At 33.0% G+C, this 20,877-nt stretch overlaps 1 protein-coding gene across 1 annotated transcript in view; it reads right to left on the bottom strand.

The window, feature by feature from the left end:
• LOC135126905 (disintegrin and metalloproteinase domain-containing protein 10-like) overlaps positions 1-20,449 on the bottom strand; it is a 271,695-nt gene extending 251,246 nt beyond the window's left edge. Inside the window, exon 1 of the mRNA XM_064053121.1 lies at positions 20,181-20,449. Coding sequence (XP_063909191.1) covers positions 20,181-20,280 — 100 coding nt within the window. The 5' untranslated portion in view covers positions 20,281-20,449. The remainder of the gene's footprint in view (positions 1-20,180) is intronic.
• Between the last annotated feature and the right edge of the window lie 428 nt (positions 20,450-20,877).

Genomic DNA, 20,877 nt, shown 5'->3' with positions numbered 1-20,877 from the left:
ATTCGGGTAAACTCGGGTTAAGAGCCGAGCAAGCCAGGGATGACAGTGTACATCACTGCACTTCTGTTCCATCCCGCCTTCCTTAGGCCGAATTCAATAATTCTTATCATAACGATTGTCATTTCCATCCACGTAGTCAAAGTGTAAATAAAATCATCGAATTCATCAATGAAAATGTGCTCATTTATACAACAGCAGGGTCTACACTGCTCAATCGGGACGTAAGTAATCAATGACGGGTGATTTTGAATGGAGATTTTTTCAATGTAGATTTCTCAAAAAAACCAAGACCCATGGTAGAAGGAGACATGGTATAGGCATACGCATCGGGTGTGACGTCAAGTGGGGTGAAATTAGCGCGAAATTTAAAATACAATTCGTTATCCGACAACTAATTGACGTATTGGACAGAGCAATGACAACTCAAGCTGAAATTCCCTAGACTTCCCTAGCGAAGATCACAAGAATCACAAGGTCGTTGATGCCACCTAACGTCACAAATGGATGCGCAGACCATTTTTAAATTGGTACATCGGATGCCTATACCATGTCTCCTTCTACCATGCCAAGACCTTTCATTGTTTTTTTTTCTTTAAACCAAATTTAATTTAAATATGTCGAATGACCCAAATGAAAGTACAACAAAATATGGAACTAGGTACAATCGACGAAGTTTTTTTTAGATATTTAGACAAATTTCATTCAAAAATGTGGACCTCGTATTTTGGTTACCACAAGCCCGTTATTTCTTTTTAACTATATGGAGTCTTCTGTTCTTAAAGTGTAACACACAACTCCGTTCTTTTAAATGAAACATGTAATATATATTTTTACATATTGTGATTGACCTCTTCTCAGGTTTTACAATTGTAGTTTATTTTTGAAAAACCCATGCGACGTTGTCACGTTATTCCAATTTTCTTGAAATTTTTTGGCAATAGAAAGCTTGACAAAACAAATTGCAGTTTATTTATATATAGTTTACTATATGTCTTACAATATCTTGTGGATAAATAAATGAAGGTAGGTACGTGCTTTGTTGTGGTATTACTCATATTTTTTTCAAATAGAACAGCCTATCTTTTATTACTGCACCTTATTCTATGTTTTGTTTTCTTTCTTTTTTGTGAAGAATTTTGTATATTTAAAGACGAAGGTTACTGCGATTTTTTACTTTGTTAAGAGACATATTAGAGGAATTGGAACAAACAATAGTGTAAGATACAGTAATAAAATACAAAATAAAATATCGATATTTGAAAACTGAAAAAGTTTTAGAATTTTGTAGACACTGTATTAAAATTTGATTTAAATAATACCATAACGAGGGATGTACCTTTATTTATCCTTCCACAAACCATTAGACGACATACTTTAAAAATGACCCTGTTGCGATTGTTTGTGTGAACCCGTCTATTGTCAAAAAATTACAATGAAATTGGAAGAACGTGGCAACGTCGAAATTTCAAAAATAAACTGTGGTTATATAAAGCCTAGTAAAAGGTTATGAGAATATGTAAAAACATATGCAGTGTCTCATTTAAAAAAAAAAACCAAGGGCCATACAACTTTGGTCTCTGACTTTTTGTTGTATCGCTAATAAATAATTAATGAGATATCGAGCACCGCGCTTAGTGAGTCACCCGGTATAATGATAATGATGATTTTATTTTGTAAATGGAAATGGTAGTGCATAAACATTAAAATAAAATATTATTCTCAATTTACATAATACCCTGATATTCAAATTCAAAAAACATCGTTAGAGTCTCACATTACAGATATAATCAACAGATTTGTTCGAACTGGCAGCGTCAACAAAGGTAAATCTCCTGGAAGACCTTCAGTGTCTGAGGTTGATGTGGATGATTTGAGACGACTCGAGATGAATCCATGAATCGTTGACAAGCTGATTGTCTCAGCAATCAGGAGTTCCTGTTGCAAAATGAAATTGAACAATGGGTGCAAAGTATTGACGAAAGAATGTTACAAAACAGTTTTGAAATTAAAAAGAGAGTGAACTTGTACCTTGAACAAAGTGGTGAATATTTTTAACATTTGCTGTAACGTTTGACCACAATAAATTCTTGGTCATGGAAGGGTTCACAATAGTTAGTTATATTAGTTATACATATGCGTATGGTATCTGCCATGAGTCCTTAACCAGTTAGTAAAATCCGCATAAAGTGATAGGCGGCACGCTTCCATGACCTACTTCGATCCTACAATCATTTATAGCACTAGTTATATATTTCATAAGTGACGTATTCTGTACTGGAATACTAATATCAAGCATGTGTACAAGTTTATTGTAATTATTTACATTAAGATAAACCAAATGTTCCTCCTTGAGTTGTATATAAGAACCAAAAAATTTAATTTTGACAAAAGCCAATAGCTATTTTATTATTTATTAGATTTAACAGGAAACGTACACTAATGTAGATTCAACGAATGACAATGAGATGAAATTAAAGCGAAAAAGTAAGATTGAATTATCTATGCCTCTTTCAGGATATACACCATCAATTAAGGTTGATAAATTTTAAAAATTTGCGTTGAACTGCTTCTTGATTTAAAATATGTACATTATATACCGGATCCCAAATAATACTGCCATATTATCGATCTTACTAAGGAGTAGAACAGGATAAGGGCGAGTTGACAGAAAGCGAATTAAATATTTAATCCTGGATTAATTTAACACAGGATTAAAATGTAGAATATGAGCCCATGATTGGTTTAAACATGCACGTTGGCTAGCAACGGACCTCAATTAAAAATTAATCCCGAATTAACATTAATTCGCTTTCTATAAACCAGGTCTTCGTGTTTTAAGGTCCGAGAAATCCCTACAGTTTCTACATACAAAAAAAAAAATTGGTCTAAAGAGTTTAGACAGTACTTCCCTCGCTGTCGGAAACTTGACGACTGCATGCCTATTATGTTTTTTTTTCTCATTACATTTTTGTAGTGGGAATTTAAAAAAAAATTGTGATGACGTCATCAACATTTTTGCAAGGACACGTATATCAGTTGGGATAGATGTAGTGTAATACTAAGAATAAAATTATTGTGTTCCCAAATTTTCGGGAAAATGAATTGGGTCGTTTTGAATATTGATTTCTTATAATCAATAAAATAACGAAACAATTTACTCACGTATACGGCGCCGGTGTGTAATATCTAGAGAGCGGATTTCTGTCGGGCTAGGCAAGGCCAAACTCGGTACGGCTCGCACGGGATGCGAATTCATTGCCGTTGCGGACTGACTTCGTTTATTTGAGATTAGAATAACGTTGTTTCGTTGCACTCTGCTATTAATTCCCGTTCTCATTTACTTAGCCGTTTGATTAATAAATCGTTAATTATATTTATGGAATCCAGCACGTCCCCCCCCTATAATCGTGACGTAGCCCGACAGAAATCCGCTGTCTAGTAATATGAGGGGCAACTGAAAATCGTTTATGTATAAACATTCTTAATTTAAGATGACAAGCGTAACAGCATACGTAAGAGCCAAACAGAGAAACTGTAAACAAAACGACCATCGGTTTTATTGCTTCGACTTCCGCTTATTATATAAAACATTGCGTTTTATTTTAATTCTTGACGGTGAAATTCACAATTGGTTGATTATAAACATGTCTATTTCGCATTCGCGGAACCAAGTGACCGCATAAAACAAATGCAGGTCTGTAATGTTAAAGTCGATGTAAATAAGCGTGCTGCTCTTATGTTTCAACCGAGTTTTTCCTTTAACAAATTTTGTGTCTACCAAATTGGGTTGGTTGGGGTGTAATACTAATAATAAGTGTTGCCTTTAATTTAATCAATAAAATAAATTGACTTCATTAATTTTTTTGAACCACCTTTTTACCATGCTTATGATAATTTTAAAATATCTTCAAGATTTCGAAGCATTCGGTTTTGTAGTTCCTGAGTAAATCAGTAAAATAAATTTACGCTTTCATTTATTTTCTTGAATCACCCTGTATATGCAAATCCAAAAGATATGAATGGAGTGATAGATCACAAGTACAGACTGATCATATTTTGTACATTTTAGATATGATTTATTCGGCAAATTTTCGAGCTGACGTCATCAAGTTTTTGGAGGGGATAAGCAAATATATTTTGACTAAACATTTATTATGCTCTTTATGACCTTAAAACATCTGCAAGATTTCAGAGCATTCGGTTTTGTAGTTCCTGATTAAATCAATAAAATATATTTACGCATTCATTAATTTTTTTGAGTCACCCTGTATATGCAAATCCAAAAAATATGAATGGAGTGATAGATCACAAGTACAGACTCATCATATTTTGTACATTTTAGATATGATTTATTCCACAAACTTTTGAGCTGACGTCATCAAGTTTTTGGAGGGGATAAGCAAATATTTTTTGACTAAAGATTTATGATGCTCTTTATAGCCTTAAAACATCTGCAAGATTTCAGAGCATTCGGTTTTGTAGTTCCTGATTAAATCAATAAAATATATTTACGCATTCATTAATTTTTTTGAGTCACCCTGTATATGCAAATCCAAAAAATATGAATGGAGTGATAGATCACAAGTACAGACTCATCATATTTTGTACATTTTAGATATGATTTATTCCACAAACTTTTGAGCTGACGTCATCAAGTTTTTGGAGGGGATAAGCAAATATTTTTTGACTAAAGATTTATGATGCTCTTTATAGCCTTAAAACATCTGCAACATTTCAAAGCATTCTGGTTAGCAGATTAAAAATTAAATTTCAAAATATTGTTTTATAATTTTGATTTTTTTTCCAAAAATCTGGACGTTTCGGGTGAAAAGTCGATTCAGAGTTGTAAACTACATGTGTAGGACTATGTTATTTTATACAATTGAAAACCCATTTACTATGTACAATTTTGAAGTGACGTCATCGCATTAGTGGTGGGGATGATTAGACAAATTTTGGTTAGCGTTTTACCATCTACATGATATTCTTAATATAAGTACAAAATTTCACAACAATCGGTCGAGTACTTTCGGAGATTATCTGTCTAATAAAAATCCGGGACAACAGACGGACAGACGGACGGACAGACGGACAGACGGACAGACGGACAGACGGACAGACGGACGGACAGACGGACAGACGGACAGACAGACGGAAATGGGAGACCTATTTCTTCGTCTTCTAGGGGTCATGAAAGATCGAGAAAACGTAAAAGTAGAGAGTCGGCCGACGGACTCGATTACAATACTTCCTTTGCTTACGCTCGGGAAGTAAAAACAAATATAATACCTAGATCCCTCCCTGATTGATTTCGTTCTACTTAAAGTAATTCCTATAATATTATAACACTATAAAATGGGAATTTTCTTTTTACTGTAAGACATGACTGTGCATTTTACTTTCTTTAAAAATAACATATTTTTTGAACACCACTGGACCACAGAGTTCTTAACCTTCTTGCAGCTTTGGATTGTAGATTGAGAGGTTTTTTTTTAATAGGATATAATGATCTATTTTATCGAACACTTTGTCAAAGTTAGTGTAGATAACATCGAGCTGGCCTTTATTATCAATAACTCAACAGATGACAAAGATGTAGAGACGAAAAACCTGCCTTATTGTAAGTGTTAAGAAATGTCGAGAAAATAAGAGCTCTCACATATTGCGAATAATTTACCTACTTGCACAAAAATATCAAAAACAGATGGAACTAATTTATGTATAAAATAATATTGCATTTTTATTCTAGAAAGCGAGCTATTAATTGTATTGGTAATTTCCTTTACAATTTATAATAACATATTTCAAAATCATAATATTGTCGGATTGCACATACACACATATATATAATAACGTCGTTACTACACCATATGTGATATTACCGAGAGATTAAATTCAATATTTCGTTAACAACATACTCAACCAAGGTGAACCATAAAACATTTGCCCCTAAGAATTGGAATAACAGTGCATTTTATTGACTGTAAAACTTTATAAATTTATGGAATAATCATAAATAAAAAACACAAATTTAATAGCACGATTTAAATTAAAATATTTAAAACTCTGTACAGAAAACTAGTGGTGTATGTTTATAAAATGTCAAACGAGTTAAAAAGTTCAATTGTAAAAAAAAACGTGGTTACACATGTCTGATTTTTTTTGCAAAAATTTGGATACCTAAGATAAAAACCCAAGGTAAATCCATAAACCACACTATGTTGTTTTATAAAATAAAAATAGCATTTACCAAAATTAGGAGGTGCCGTCACTGAATTGTTGATGCCTAATAAAAATCTACAAGTCTACACAAACGACAGACAGAGACACAGACGAAAACGGGACCTATTTTTTTCCTACTCTAGAGGCCACGAAAGGACGAGGAAATATGAAAATAGCCATTTAGGACGAACGTTATTACATATCTTCCTTAGCTTACGCCCGAGAAGCAAAAATGATACTAATGAAGCTACGTATTTATTATTATTAGTTAATTTATTTACAGAATTTTTAACACAGCAATATCATGCCGATTTCACAAAGTTTAAACTAATTCTCTAAACTTCTCTAAAATCCAAAATTACCACGATGCAGTAACGCAAAAACGGTAAAATTACATAGCGCTATTAAAACTAATAACTAGCTGCAGCAAACAAACACTTTGTAACTAGGTTAATTCAGCAGAATCATCAGAGGTGCAACTCCCAGTGTCCACAACTACTTACGTATTTTGCTGAAAACTCTCGCTGTTGACAACTTCATAACAAATTAATTTGACTTGCGACATTTGTTTTACTACACAAAGTTTCGTATCTGATTGGAAACATACTATGTAATTGAAATTATTAATTCAAATGATAGTGTAAGATTTAGAAAGCTTTTAGGAAGAAACAGTACTCCACAATTTTAGCATCGAATTTATCGGTTGAGATTGTCATTATTATAATTTATTCACCTGTACCCGTTCACCTGTCCTCCAGCAGTGCTGCCAACTCTGCTGCCGCACATGCACGAATACCAACACAATAGATGCACTCAGAACGGGTTATATTACAATTAGTGTCAATTAGTAGTTAATATATGGAAAATGCCGTCGGCGGAACTCGACTTTCCAAGATTGTGCAGTATATTTCACCCTCTCTGTGTTGCCATGGATACCGTACCTACTATCTTCGAAGTAGGTAGGCACGAGAAATCAACAGTTCGATATTTGGATTTGTACCCCGGGGTCCATATGGGGTCAAACTCACACTTGGAATGAAATAAACGGTGCTCTTGGCGGTTTCTACCACCGGCGGTAGTCGCTGTATCAAAGATAAATTTACGTCCCTGCGGCCGTTTTCATATACTCTATGTCTAGTTAATAAACATAAACCGTGGACTTTAACTCCCCGCGTAAATTGGGCGAAATACGGTCCGAGCATATTATCCCCCATCCCATGAGAAAAATTGGGGAGCTAATTTGCACAAGAATAATCGCGAATTACGTCGTTATGGATCTCTACTTTATCAAAATCGTTCCTCCTGGATTCGAACCTCCCACCACTTGTAGATTTCTTTAGAAATGAAGGTCTTTCAGGGATGAGATAAGGAATTTTTTACATTATAATTCGGGATGGGAAAGTTGCGCGTTTTACTGAAGTCTCAAACAGTTCTGTGAAGATCGTTAAGATAAAATTGAGATCTTTCGCTCACAGCGTGCAAATAATAAATAAAAGTTGTATGAATTTCTCCAGATGAGACTGAAATTTAGAACATTTAATAACCTGAATATGGAACTGTAAACAGATATATTGTTACATCGCTTTTTAGTTTAACTGATACAGCAGTTAAAATGCTGCTTAACTTTATATTGCTATATTTCTACACTCCTGGACCATATACATACAGTGTACTCAAGTGAAGTTCTGTGTAATAATACTTTGGAATTTTTGATCATTTTCAGGTTTCACTGTCTAGCAGTCATTATTAAATGATTAGAAATTCTTCAAATTCTCTTCATTTTTTAAGAACGTCAGTTGCTTCATTGTTGAAAAAATTGGTCTCATGTTATTAACTTATTGGACAGTTATTTTATATTCGTATGAAATGTTAGTGTACAATTGTGATTTTTTTGTGCGAAAATATGGATACCTAGGGTAAAAACTGAAGACGGATTCATAGACCACAAGTATAGGAGTAAAAGTTAAATAGTAAGTAAAATTTTGACGTTATCAGATTGTTGGTGGTTAAATTAAAAAAAAAAACATGGTCTAAGATTCGACCTCGAAGTACAGTCCAACAAATCCCGCTTCTTTTAAAAATGATAAAATTTGATTTTGCGATTAAAGTATAAAAATTGTTTTACAATTTGGATTTTTTTGCGATATTTTGGATGCCTAAGGGAAAAACTGAAGATGGATTCATAAAGTACAAGAATATGTTATTTATAAAATTTCGTTGGTATTTACCAAACAAAATATCGCAATTACGTCATTAAATTGTTGGTGGGGATGATTAGACAAATTTTGACTAGCGTTTTGCCATCTACTTGAACTCGATATTTCCAACATAAATACAAAACTTGGCAACAATCGATCCAGTAATTTCGAAAATTGCCTAACAAAAATCACGTGTGTTATGAAGGGTGCACAACTTAATGAAAATATGAATTTTGACATTCATCTTAAGTAATAACAAATGGTAAAATATTTACTTCCTGAACGTAAGCGAAGTACGAAAGACAACTCCCGTTTCCGTCTGTCTGCCTGTTTGGCATCTATATTGATTTCTACTAGACACGAAATCTCCGAAACTACTATGGGCCGATTGTTGTCAAATTTTGTATGTATATTAGGAATATCTTGTAGATGGTTAAACGCTAACCAAAATTTGGCTAATCATTCCCACCATGAATGAGATGGCCTCATCTCCAACATTTACAACGGCATTTTTTTTATTTATTAATTTAATAAACTAAGATACTCTTGAACTTGTGGTGCATGAATCCGTGTTAAGTTTTCACCCAAGTCATCCAGATTTTTGGAAAAAATCAAAATTTTATAACATCACAAAATTTTGTAATGGAAAAATTTACTTGAAACAAACGCGTAACACGTTTCTATATATGTAGTAGATATGTATGTAACGTTAAAATAAATATAAATATTGTTATTCAATTTTGAATTTTTTCCAAAAATTCTGGAGGTCTAGGGTAACAATTCGACAGATTCACACACCACAGGAGTATCTTATTCTATAAAATTTTAAAAACTTTTTATGATCAGTTTTGGAGATCACGTCATCCCATTGCTGGTGGGGATGATTATCCAAATTTTAGTTAGCATATAACCATCTGATATATGATATTCCTAATGTACATACAAAATGTAGCAACAATCAGTCCAGTCGGTTCGGAGTAGGTTGTCTAATAAAAATGGACAGACAGACGGAAACGGGAGACTACTTTTTTCGTACTCTAGAGGTCATATCATGACATGTCGAGAGAATATGAAAGTGGCAATTCAGCCGATGGACTCGATAACAATACTTCCTTAGCTTACGCTCGGGAAGTAAAAATGAATATCATATTTTAATCTTTAAATAATAGAATGGTTGCGTGTAGATTCACCATTTGTTATTTATTACTCCATAATAAAATCACATGTTATATCAAATAATGTCCTCGTTGTTTTTCAATCTTTTATTATTTTAAATATTCATTGGCCTCTACAAAATTATGGAAAATATTGCTTTGTACATGTGAAATAACACACATTTGATATGACCGACTCAGAAAGTTTTTTTCCTCTGTTTATTCATGCGCTGAAAATTTCTAGTGTTATCTATTTTTACTTTGACTTCAACGTTGTTGTTCAGTTCAATCAATGAATCAACGAAGAGAGAGTTTCCGACAAAACTATGATGTTCACACATCTAACACCACCTTTCGACAAAACATATAAAGCTATTAACTCTATAATTACTCCTAACAAGCAATAATTCAACTAAGATGCGTATCTGCAACCAAAAACAAAAACAAGAACAGTTTCGCCCATCAATTACACCGCAACTAGGATCTACTAAACTCCGGCACATAATTGTGCAGCAATAATTAAGATAATCATCGCCCCATAATAAAATTGCACGGTAATTACCATAAAAAATCGCGGCATTAATAAACTTCGCAGAAACAACATACACAAATTAATGTTGCTAAAATCGTGGCTGTACGTCGTCACAAAAAGAGAAAGTAGTTTGTTTTGGTAAGAGATTACTAAAACACAAGGTAAGATTACAACACACGATGAAGTAATTGAGGAATCGAGCTAGAACGGATTCACAGCAGTACAATTACTAACGCGTATCATTTGTCTATTAAGTTTAATTCGTTGGCAAGGAAATGGAACGGTATAGAAATAATATGGCTCATTAAGGCTAAGGCCGTCGTAACGGATATTCCACTAAAAATGACCTTCGAAAAAACACGATGATTTCAAGCGAAATGACATCAACTTTAAATTTGGAGATTGGATCTCTGATTATGTGATAAACAAGTTTCGTAACAACCTCCTCAAAAAGCCACTTTGTTTTCTTTATTGTAATAAACTAAAGAAAACCCCAGACCCGACATTTATAATGTCTATAACTTGAGTTGTATTTAAAATTTAAACATAGCTTAAAACACCCACGTTGACCTATGGGTTTTAAATCTCGTCGTAATACGACAGCTAACTCCAATGTCCCATTTTTTTTCGATCTCAATACATGTATAAAATAGCTGCATTAGCAAAGGTATTAATTTTCTCTGATTTGTAAGTGCTTTATTTATAAACTTGCAAGAAATGTTATAGAAACCTGAAGTATTTTCCTTCAATTTTTCCTCAATTTATCAAACCACGCTGTCGGGAATAAAAAAGCAACAAATAAGTTGATCGAACTTCTACGCAAATTGCAGACCCAGGAACTTTAATCTCATTACAGAAGTTTAAAATACGACAATACCTCAATTATAGGGCAGCTTTTACTGTAGTGAGTAAATTTCTGCTTTGAACCGCATCGAAATTCAGTTTAACTTTTCAAAGCAGATAATTTAAAAATCTACATCAAATAAATTTTAGGCGCAAATCGTTATTCCTCTTTTTGAATTCCTAATTTTTTTTAATAACGAGTTTAATTAAAAATTCGATTCGATTACCAATTTCATCCGACCCCTCGAAAACTTGATAATGTAGCGTGTCTTGCAGGCTGTTTTTATTTGCTTTAATATCAAATTCTCTGCTTCGAATTAAAAGTGCTTTAACGGATTAACAAACATAATTAAATACGCTTTTTGGCCTGAAACGTCCTTTCGTAATTAATACAGTTTAAGTATGGTAGGTGGTTAAAAAAAATCTAATGCATTACGAATGTAATGGATGAATGTATATATGAGTGGAAAAGTTGGAACAAACATTACTAGTAATACAAGTTGCTTGTAACATATGTATTGGAAATTGGAACAGTTTGGCAAAATTGCGATGAAATCAGGAATACATAATGTGGAGAAAATCCTGGAAGCGTGCATTCAAAGGCGGATCTTATCCTAGCCCTTCTGCTAAAACTGGTGCTTTACATCTTGGAAGACGTTAATACCAACATCTTATACAATTAACCCTTATCTTATTGAAACAGTACTTAATCGAAATTTTGACACTATTCTAGATTACAAACTGTGAATTATTCACTGAATCATAAATTATCGAACATCTTCACAAATTACACGCAATTTGTAATCCAAAGTTATAATTATTAAGTGACAGAGAACGCTGAAACAGTGCTTGTTCTGTCCATCCAAAGTGGTCTCTATTCTCGTGGAAAACTGTGCAGAGAAAACCGTAAAGCATCCACCCACATATTATTTCAGGTCATATAGAAAATCGATGTTGTAAAATGTAATAATAATTTCCGATAGGATGGATATAGCAATATCTCACATGTTACAAACTTTTAATATTACGGTGCCATAAAACCGGAAGATTTTATTACGGAAGGTTGGGAAAACTATTTAAGGAAACATTCGTTAAATTCGAGTAAGACGTGTTCCACAAATGAAAAATGTTGATACTTGTTGCTGGATAATTTAAGCTTGATGACATCATTCAATCATCAGAGAACCCTTCGATTTCTTGCCGCTCGCTGTTTCCACGATTTACTTCCAGGGCATCTATTTGACCGTAAACCGCAACGTTGACAAAGATGTCTACATGGAATGAAGCAATAACGTCACATAATTACCATTTCAAATTTGGGTAAATGCGAAAAAGACAATAAAAGTGCTGCCAGAGGGAGTCCAACTTTGTCGACCAGTAACAGAAAAAACGTAGAGGAAAGCATTATTGCTTCTTAATCCCATGTTAACTTTAATCGACTAGGTACAGCAACTACGCTTGCCTCAATCCAGGAAATATCAGATAACGTAAACAACAACTATTTAAAGAAATCAAAAGTTAAATAATGTATTTGAAACAGATTGTTGTATAAAGAAATTCCACTCGTTTATAAAGCTTCATTCGTCCTAGGTATTTTTACATCAACCTTCCGGCAAGTTGCTAAATAAGTAAACTTGTTGTGTTGCACACTTTTCTGGATTCTCAGATCATGTTCGGTTCGAGGTCATAAATATTTAAGATTAAAATATTCATAGACTCTATTTCTAATAACTCTAATTTTAGGAAAATAAATATACGTACACCACTCAAAACCAGAAAAATGAAAATAAACAATGCTTAAACATATTCACTGATTTTTATGATTTAAATAAGTAGTATAAGAACAGACCGATTATCAGTAATCAGTATAACAAAAATCATTTTTTCAATCAAATACCTCAAAATGACAAACTATTGGAGCTTTAGAGGGACGAAGTAATCCCTTAATTTTAGTTTTCTATGAAGGTTTTCCATTGTTTGGTGCTGCATTGAGATGCCACAGAAATTCTCAGGGAAACGCAAACAATCTAGGTATTGAGAGCTTTCAAATTTAAAACGTGAAAGCTGTTAAAGCAATCCTGATAGTTTTAAAACGTATCTTGCTAGAGTTATAATTTAAATATGGAAATCAGGATTTTGAGCATACTGATAATAGCTTCGAATACTTGAGAGAAACTGTATCATTTGACGCTCGCTCATTTGTTACAATACCTTGAATGACAACCTCTTACAATTTGACCCAGAAATAACACACGTGATCTTTATATTTTATCTAACATTAAAGACATAAACTTTTATCAACACTAAGACAATCGGACTGGTGGGTTGTGCAAAGAAAAGCACCACAAAAAAAACGTGTGTGTTACTGTTTTCAACATCATTTTTATTATAAGGTGAGATTTTAAAAGCTATAATATATTTTCATGACGGTTAAAAAATGTTGATTAGTAAAATTGCTGCGAATTTGTATAACTCAATCATTTCACTCTCTTTCGCAGAAGACAAATTAAGAAATACGAAATATTTTAAAATTTTCGTGGCGCAAGCAAATACTATTAAATGATGTAACTGAACAGCGCAAATGCTAGGTGTTAATTTTCGTCCACGGATTCAAAATTGAGGCAGCATAATATAATTGCGTTGAAACCTTATTGTTAACATCTACCATGTTGACGTTAAAACTGGCCTGTAGCTTAAGGCATTTTCAGAACAACTGAAATCGTGGAATTCAACGTACATATACATACATATTACAGTTTTCTTTGTGGGAATATCCAGATGTTCAGAAATTGTATGAATTACGCAACAGACAATTTAACGATAAAGTGCACACAATTTGATGAGAAACGCTGGTCACAGTTTAAACAATTTTCATAACAATCAGAGTCATTGCATCAAAACATTCGCTGTTGAAAAGTTCTAATAATAATGACTAAAACACTAACCCCAATAGTGGCGTAAATCAATATAAAAGTAAAATAATTATGAACGAAATACAGTGACACCGCCCAACTTTATAAACGTAAGTAGTTCAGATTAGTTTACTAAAATACATTCCGCATTGTTATTTTTGTGTCGGGTACGTTTATGTTTTATTAATTCTCAAATTCAAATAAACTTCGAAATTTTATTAGCACAAATAGGTTTTATTTCATCATTTGTTTTTTTTTATTTACAAACAGCTAAAAGGAATTAAAAAACAAAACATCCCTATGGTTTCATAAGATCGCTTCTTTGCAAATTTCTTTTCATTCGTTGTAACGTGATTTTATGCAAAAAATACTTTCAATTTTAAAAGGTATTTAAATTCCTTTTACAACTTCCCCTAATAACACAAAAACTGAATCACTTTACTCATGGTGCAAATATTGTTAGCCGAAGCCTTAAATGAAGGCTTTCTCAATTTTCCTACTTTCTCATTTTCATTTCATTCAAATAATAAAAATCCACCTATTTTCTAACTGAATTATTTAAATATATTCAGTTGATATAAACGCAGACGGTAAATGATTTGTTTAAATCCTGAAAAAAAATTTAAAAGCATTTTTTTGTCGCGTTTTTAGTTACAAAATTCAGTTTAAAAATATATTTAAATGGTTAAAACATGAACATTGGTTATTTCGAATGGAAAACCAAATTACATTGTAATTTCAATAATATAAATATAATATGTATGTACATATAGGAATTTGTTTCATTGGAAGAATCTGGCAAAATATAAAAACAATTCTTCTCAACATATTTAAAATCAACTTATTTGACGCTACACGTTTGAAAGAACAAAAACAGCAGTAACACTGCCAGGGTTCAGAGTAGTCGTGAATGTCAAAAGTAGCTAAAATAGCTATTTATTTACACTAAAAAGCTACGACTTTTCGCGAAATTTTAATTATTAAAAATTGGTCGAAAGTTCAGCATCCAGCATTTTCGAAACGTTATAAAATTTGATTTTGCGTTTTTTATTTTTTCTATGAGAACCCCTATAAGTTGGAATACATATGTAAGTACATAATGTTAAAGTAAATGTAAAGAAGCAACAAGCAACGCGTATGTTTCAAATGAGTTTTTACATTACAATATTTTGTGATGACGTAATCAACATTTCTGCGAAGACACGTATATCACTTTGGATAGGTGCAGTATAATACTAATGAAAACAGAATTGTTTCAGGAAAACGGAGTGAGCCAATCCCGATTTAATCAAAGAAATAAATTGACTTATTAATTAATTTTTGAGTCACCCTGTATAAAAAACTTACAAACTTTTAATACAATGATAAATCACAAGTATAGACTCATCATATTTTGCACATTTTGGAAAGGTTTATTCGGCAATATTTTGAGATGACGTCATGAATTTTTTGGGAAGAGATAAACTAATAAATATAAAAAAAAACTTTTTATTATAAATTTTGGAGACGACGTCATCCCATTGGTGGTGTGGATAACTAGCCAAATTTTAGTTAGCCCTCTATACATGATATTCCTAATATATATACAAAATGTGATAGTAGTTTAGGAGATTACTTGTCTAATTAAAATGGATACAGACACCAGACAGACAGACACACAGACGGAAACGGGAGACCACTTTTTTCGTACAGTAGAGGTCATGGCACGTCCGGAAAATATGAAAGTGGCAATTCGGCCGATGGACTCGACTTACCTTACGCTCGGGAAGTAAAAATGTATAAAAATATAACAAAATAAACATTAAACTCCACAAAGTAAGAACCTATTATAATTTTTATAAATATAAATTCTTCTTTTGCTTAAAAGACTAATTAAATCACTCTTTCTTTTTTGGATGGACTTTTCTATTTTACAACATTTATTTTTAAGACTTTCCTCTTTTAGACGGTATTTGCTCTGTAAAATCGTTTGTGCTACAGCCGCACTAGTTACGTATTTTGCTTTCAAGATATCAGCTAATAAATTATTGCCTTTAACACACAGTTTTTGTAAGCAGTCGATTTTATTTGAATTTATTTTTACTTCCATTTCCTTCATTTCAAGCTTCAACTTTTGTTGTTCTTCGTCATTTCTCCTCGCGTAAATAATTCTTGAAAACGGAAAATTCATGATTTATTCAAGAAAAGTTCCAAAAAGTTAGAACTTCTCAAATATTAGTAATGACAAACTAACTATTACGAAAAAAAGTAAAATTTAGGTAAGCCATGTCTAAATAGCTAAAAAAGCTAACGACTCTGACCTCTGCACTGTAAAAAAATACTCGAAAGTTATATAGACAGAAATATTATAAAATTTAATTTTGCACTTTTATGTTTTTATGAGTTTTTCCATCACAAAATTTTCTGATGACTTCAACTCATCACATCACATTAATCAACTAAAATATTGAGATGACGTCATCAATGGTTTGGACGGATAAACGATCAAATTTTGATTAAAGATTTGTCATGCTGGCGATAACTTTAAAGTTTGTAAGATTCCAGATCATTCTGTTTCCAGTTTCTAATTTAAACTGTAAAATGTTTTTTTTCCAAAAATCTGAATGTCTGGGTAAAAATATAGGAATATTAATAAACCAAAAGCAAAGGGACATGTTATTTCATAAAATGTACATGGTATTTACTTCGCAAAATGGTGAGATGACGTCATGAAGTTGATGGTGGGGGTGATTAGACAAATTTTGGTTAAAGTTCAATTATCTACACGATACTCCTAAACTACATATAAATCTTACGACGACGATCAGTCTAGTAATTTCGGAGATTATCTGTTTAATAAAAATGGACTGAGGCGTCAAACAACAGACAGACAGATAGAAACAACAAAGCTATTGTTTCATACTCTTTGGGTCATGAAGCGCCAAGAAAACAGAAAAGTAGCCAGTCGTCGGATGGATCCTATTGCGATACTTCCTTAGCTTACGGTCGAGGAGTAAAAATTACATATTATCTATTATCCTGTGAACGGCTGGGGAGTCCTATGAAAAACTGGCTAAACTTGGAAAGAATTTAAATCTTAATATTTTATAATTAGATGCTAATGAATTATAGAACTCACCTTGCCTCGAAACCAACAAGTCAAAATATATTTATATTTTACGCTTATAATTAAGCTGTAATACTTGTTTCAAAAATTGCTAAAATGCATTTTTAGGAATTCGTATTTTTTTTTATATCGAAATGTGTTATTGCCAAAATTAAAATACATCAGACCACATTTATAAAACACAGAATTTTTTAAGAACAACTTAGTTATTATTGCTACATATACGATAAGATGCTGGGTGACTATGAAGGTTTAAAGTATCTTGATTAAGAATTGTTTTGTAATGAATGTAAATATATGTATCTATTAAATTACGGTTCAAGGTCTAAAGAAAAAATATAGATAGACGATATCCGATGGTGTGCCAAACGCAGAAAAAAATTGGTGGAAGGTTATTTCGACAACAATCGGTCCAGTAGTTTCGGAGATTATTTGTCTAATAAAAATCGACGCAGACGAACCAACAGGCATAAGACAGACGGAGATGCGAAACGTACTTTGTCGAGAAATCATGCAAGTAGCCATTCGTGAGATGGATCTTATTACAATATTTCCTTAGATCAGAAAGTAAAAATCCCAAACGATCAAGAACAAAACCAGTCTAAGCGATAAGCAGTTATCAATTTTGGTTAAAGCAGAAAGCAGGAATCAGAGAAGAATGACTTTCTGTTTCTAAAAATGTTTCATTATTATTTTTTTATTAATTAGCTTTCTTTTGCTTGCTTGAATGAAACAAAGGTTCTATGAATCATACATGCAGGAACACGTTTTAGCATACAAACATTTATAAATTATTGCTGCTATAATCCTAACGGGCGTTCAGCTTTCAGTTAACACCTTTGGAAATACAAAGCAATGCTCGCTAATTCCTGGTCTTTACTATACACAGCTTTTGTTTGATAATCAACAAGCAAAAATAATGGAAAAATAATTGTTACAAAGGCCCTTGTCAACCGTGACACATGAATTTTAAAGATACCTAATTGAATTGAAAATACTTAATAATAATAATTGTTATTATTGTATGCAAAATTTTACTAATTCTGAATTTGTGCAGTTTAAAACGCATTAGTTTTTTTCGTATATAATTGTTTCTCTCTTTTCTTGTTTCTAATTTTTAAAAACAACGATAATGTTGACACTAAATAATGCAGTGCTAATTTTAAACTTTATAGGTAACTGTAATTTTTTAATCATGAAACACAATTTGATGTCGAAATAACATCCAAGTATTCCTTATTGTAGAAGGTAAACTGAAGATATTTCCTTCCGAAATTTGTAAAAAAAAAACTAAATTATTTGTTAAATAAAAAAAACATGTATTTTCATTGTGTAGCAGTTGTTAAAATATGTAATATAAAATATATACAAAGTATAGAGTAAAACAATACTACTTTGAAAAGTAGTAAAATAAAGTGAAAAAGTCAGTTAGTGAGAGCTCCTATATTTTTAGAAAGAACTGCTTTCATCTAATTTTTAGTTTTACAATATTTTTGTTTACTATTACTACTTTTTGAACGTAAAAACCTCCTCATTTAAAAATAAAAATTCATATTAACTATGTTACTCAATTTTGATTAACACTCAAAATTCAAGTAATAATGATTACATACATTTTCAAAAGCGTATTATGAATTTAAAGAGACCTGAAATACAAGGCGAACGCATTTAAAAAGTCGACAAGCCTCAATTAGCCCTGCCGCCACTGTTAAAATATGCACAGATTCCACTTTCCTATATACTACAAAACAAAACCAACGACAATAATAACAAGTTAAGTATTGCATAAATTTCGACCATCCGCTGCCAAATTACACCTAATACCACAACCAAATATTAGCAGAACCGTGTAAAACAATCACAATTAGTCAAGATTAATCAAAACACGACAGCTCTGAACCATTAAACAAACCCCAATAACGTAATAACGACGATAACACGTGAGAACGCAATAAGATTAATTAATAACATTAGCGCTGAGATGGTACAGACGCATCGCATAACTTTACCTCAGACTGTACTACCTGGAAGTGGTATGAGTATGAGGCCAGGCATTTTTATCGGGCATCCTACACTCATCTCGCATTTTTAATAAGGTAAAGGCGGTAATTATAAAGTTGTTAGCCTTCAAACAGAACGGTACGCATTCAAATTTTTTGTATATTTTTATTTGGAAATCATTTGCACCTAGTGAGATTGATATCATCCCGCGTCAGAGGGCCCGAGGTTTCCCCGGAAGGAACATCCTGCGGTCAAGCAGGTGATCACGGGACATTTCCCTTCCGGAGATGCTCCTGCTGTTCGTTTTTCAAGCGAATTTGACACGAAAGGACTAAAATATAGTTTTTTAAATTACTTTGCCACAAAGTATTATTAATAAAAAACAGAACTTCCCTCGCTTCTGAAGTACAAGTCCAACAAATCCCACTTCTTTGAAAAATTATTAAATTAGAATTTGTGATGAACCAACGACATAAATAACATTCCCCCAGCCTCTGCGCCATGGGGCGCAAGTTGCACAAGTACGAACAATGTAAAATATATTGAAAGCAGAAAACCAAGGGGAAAAATGGCCTCTCAGCAATAATACGTATTATGCATAAAAATTTCCAATGTTCGGTAAACAAAATCGACGAACTAGAACTTACACTAGAAGAACAACTCTGTAATATAGTGTGTTACAGAACATTGGTTTGACAGCAACAATATTGAATTTCATGACGTTACTTATTGAAGAAATAAAATTTTTAATTTTTGATTTATTCATAAATTAGGATCAAATACTTTAAGATGAAGCAATTTTCTAATATTTTATTAACGATTAGCAATACGGGAGGTGTAATTTCTTAACTTATTTTTGCAGAATCTTTCATTCAACCATAAATTGTACACTCGACTTTTTTCTAACACCCCTATTCAATAAGTTTAAAACTTCTTGTAAAACTTCACGAACTAATAAATGCTACAAAAGGATTACAAATCGAATCGATGGCCTTAAGAGATTAGGGTGTTCTTGAACAAAGGTACAAAGGTAAGTAATTACGGTTCCTGTGTACGAACTTAACTAGGTGTTCGCGCACATTTTTTTTTTGTGTGTCGGGTCGAGCAATCTCCACTTTTGGTGATTTATTCCTTTAGTCGAGCCCGCCAATTTCGCTGGAAAGATCCCTCCATCCACGTGTATTCGCGTCGCGCTTATGACTTCGAACTCACCTTTCATATGCCGCACGGGGTCTAACGGTGAAGCAGACAGGTATACAATACAAGAGGTGAACACGAGCACAACACCGCACACAACTTCTTGCATCAACATTGTAAAGCCCAGCGACACCGCGAACTCACTGAATCACAGAATTCTTTGGCCGTTAACGGCATTTTAGGATTTTCGAGCGATTTCCCGGAAGAATTTCGGCCGCATCGACATCGGGTTATGTCGACGCGAGTTTGCGAACATTTCTTCAGCACCTACACACCGCAACACCGCTCACCAACGACTGATTTCTGATTTCACGTTGCATGGATGTTTAACGGGTAGCATGCGGATCCGGCGGATTCGCACGACAGATGACGATTGTTTGTACTTGCGCAAAGTGGAGGGAAATCCGGGAAATTATTCTAGTTCTATCAGTATTTCAAGAATGCGGGAATATAAAAGTTTTGTGTTTTTTGGTTGAGGAGCGATGCGGAGTTATTGCAGTTTGGAGACTGTGGTGACTTCTAGTGAATTTGGATCGATTGATGTGTGTGTGCTCCGGAGCGACTACCGGATTGCCCACACCTTGAATTAGCGCAATCGGACCAAATTATGGACCTACGCAAATTTACGAATTTAGGAAGTGGAGTGAAAATCTTGATCTGTTTACAAGTAGTTAGGAAGAAAATTGGATCTAAGTGTCCAATTAGTTGCGAC

This window comes from Zophobas morio, unplaced genomic scaffold (genome assembly GCF_036711695.1).
Source record: "Zophobas morio isolate AGI-343-1 ecotype UQ-CSIRO unplaced genomic scaffold, CSIRO_AGI_Zmor_V1 ptg000011l, whole genome shotgun sequence".
Classification (NCBI taxonomy): Eukaryota; Metazoa; Arthropoda; class Insecta; order Coleoptera; family Tenebrionidae; genus Zophobas; species Zophobas morio.
Note: the sequence above shows the minus strand (reverse complement) of the source record. Positions and strands in the feature narration are given on the sequence as shown.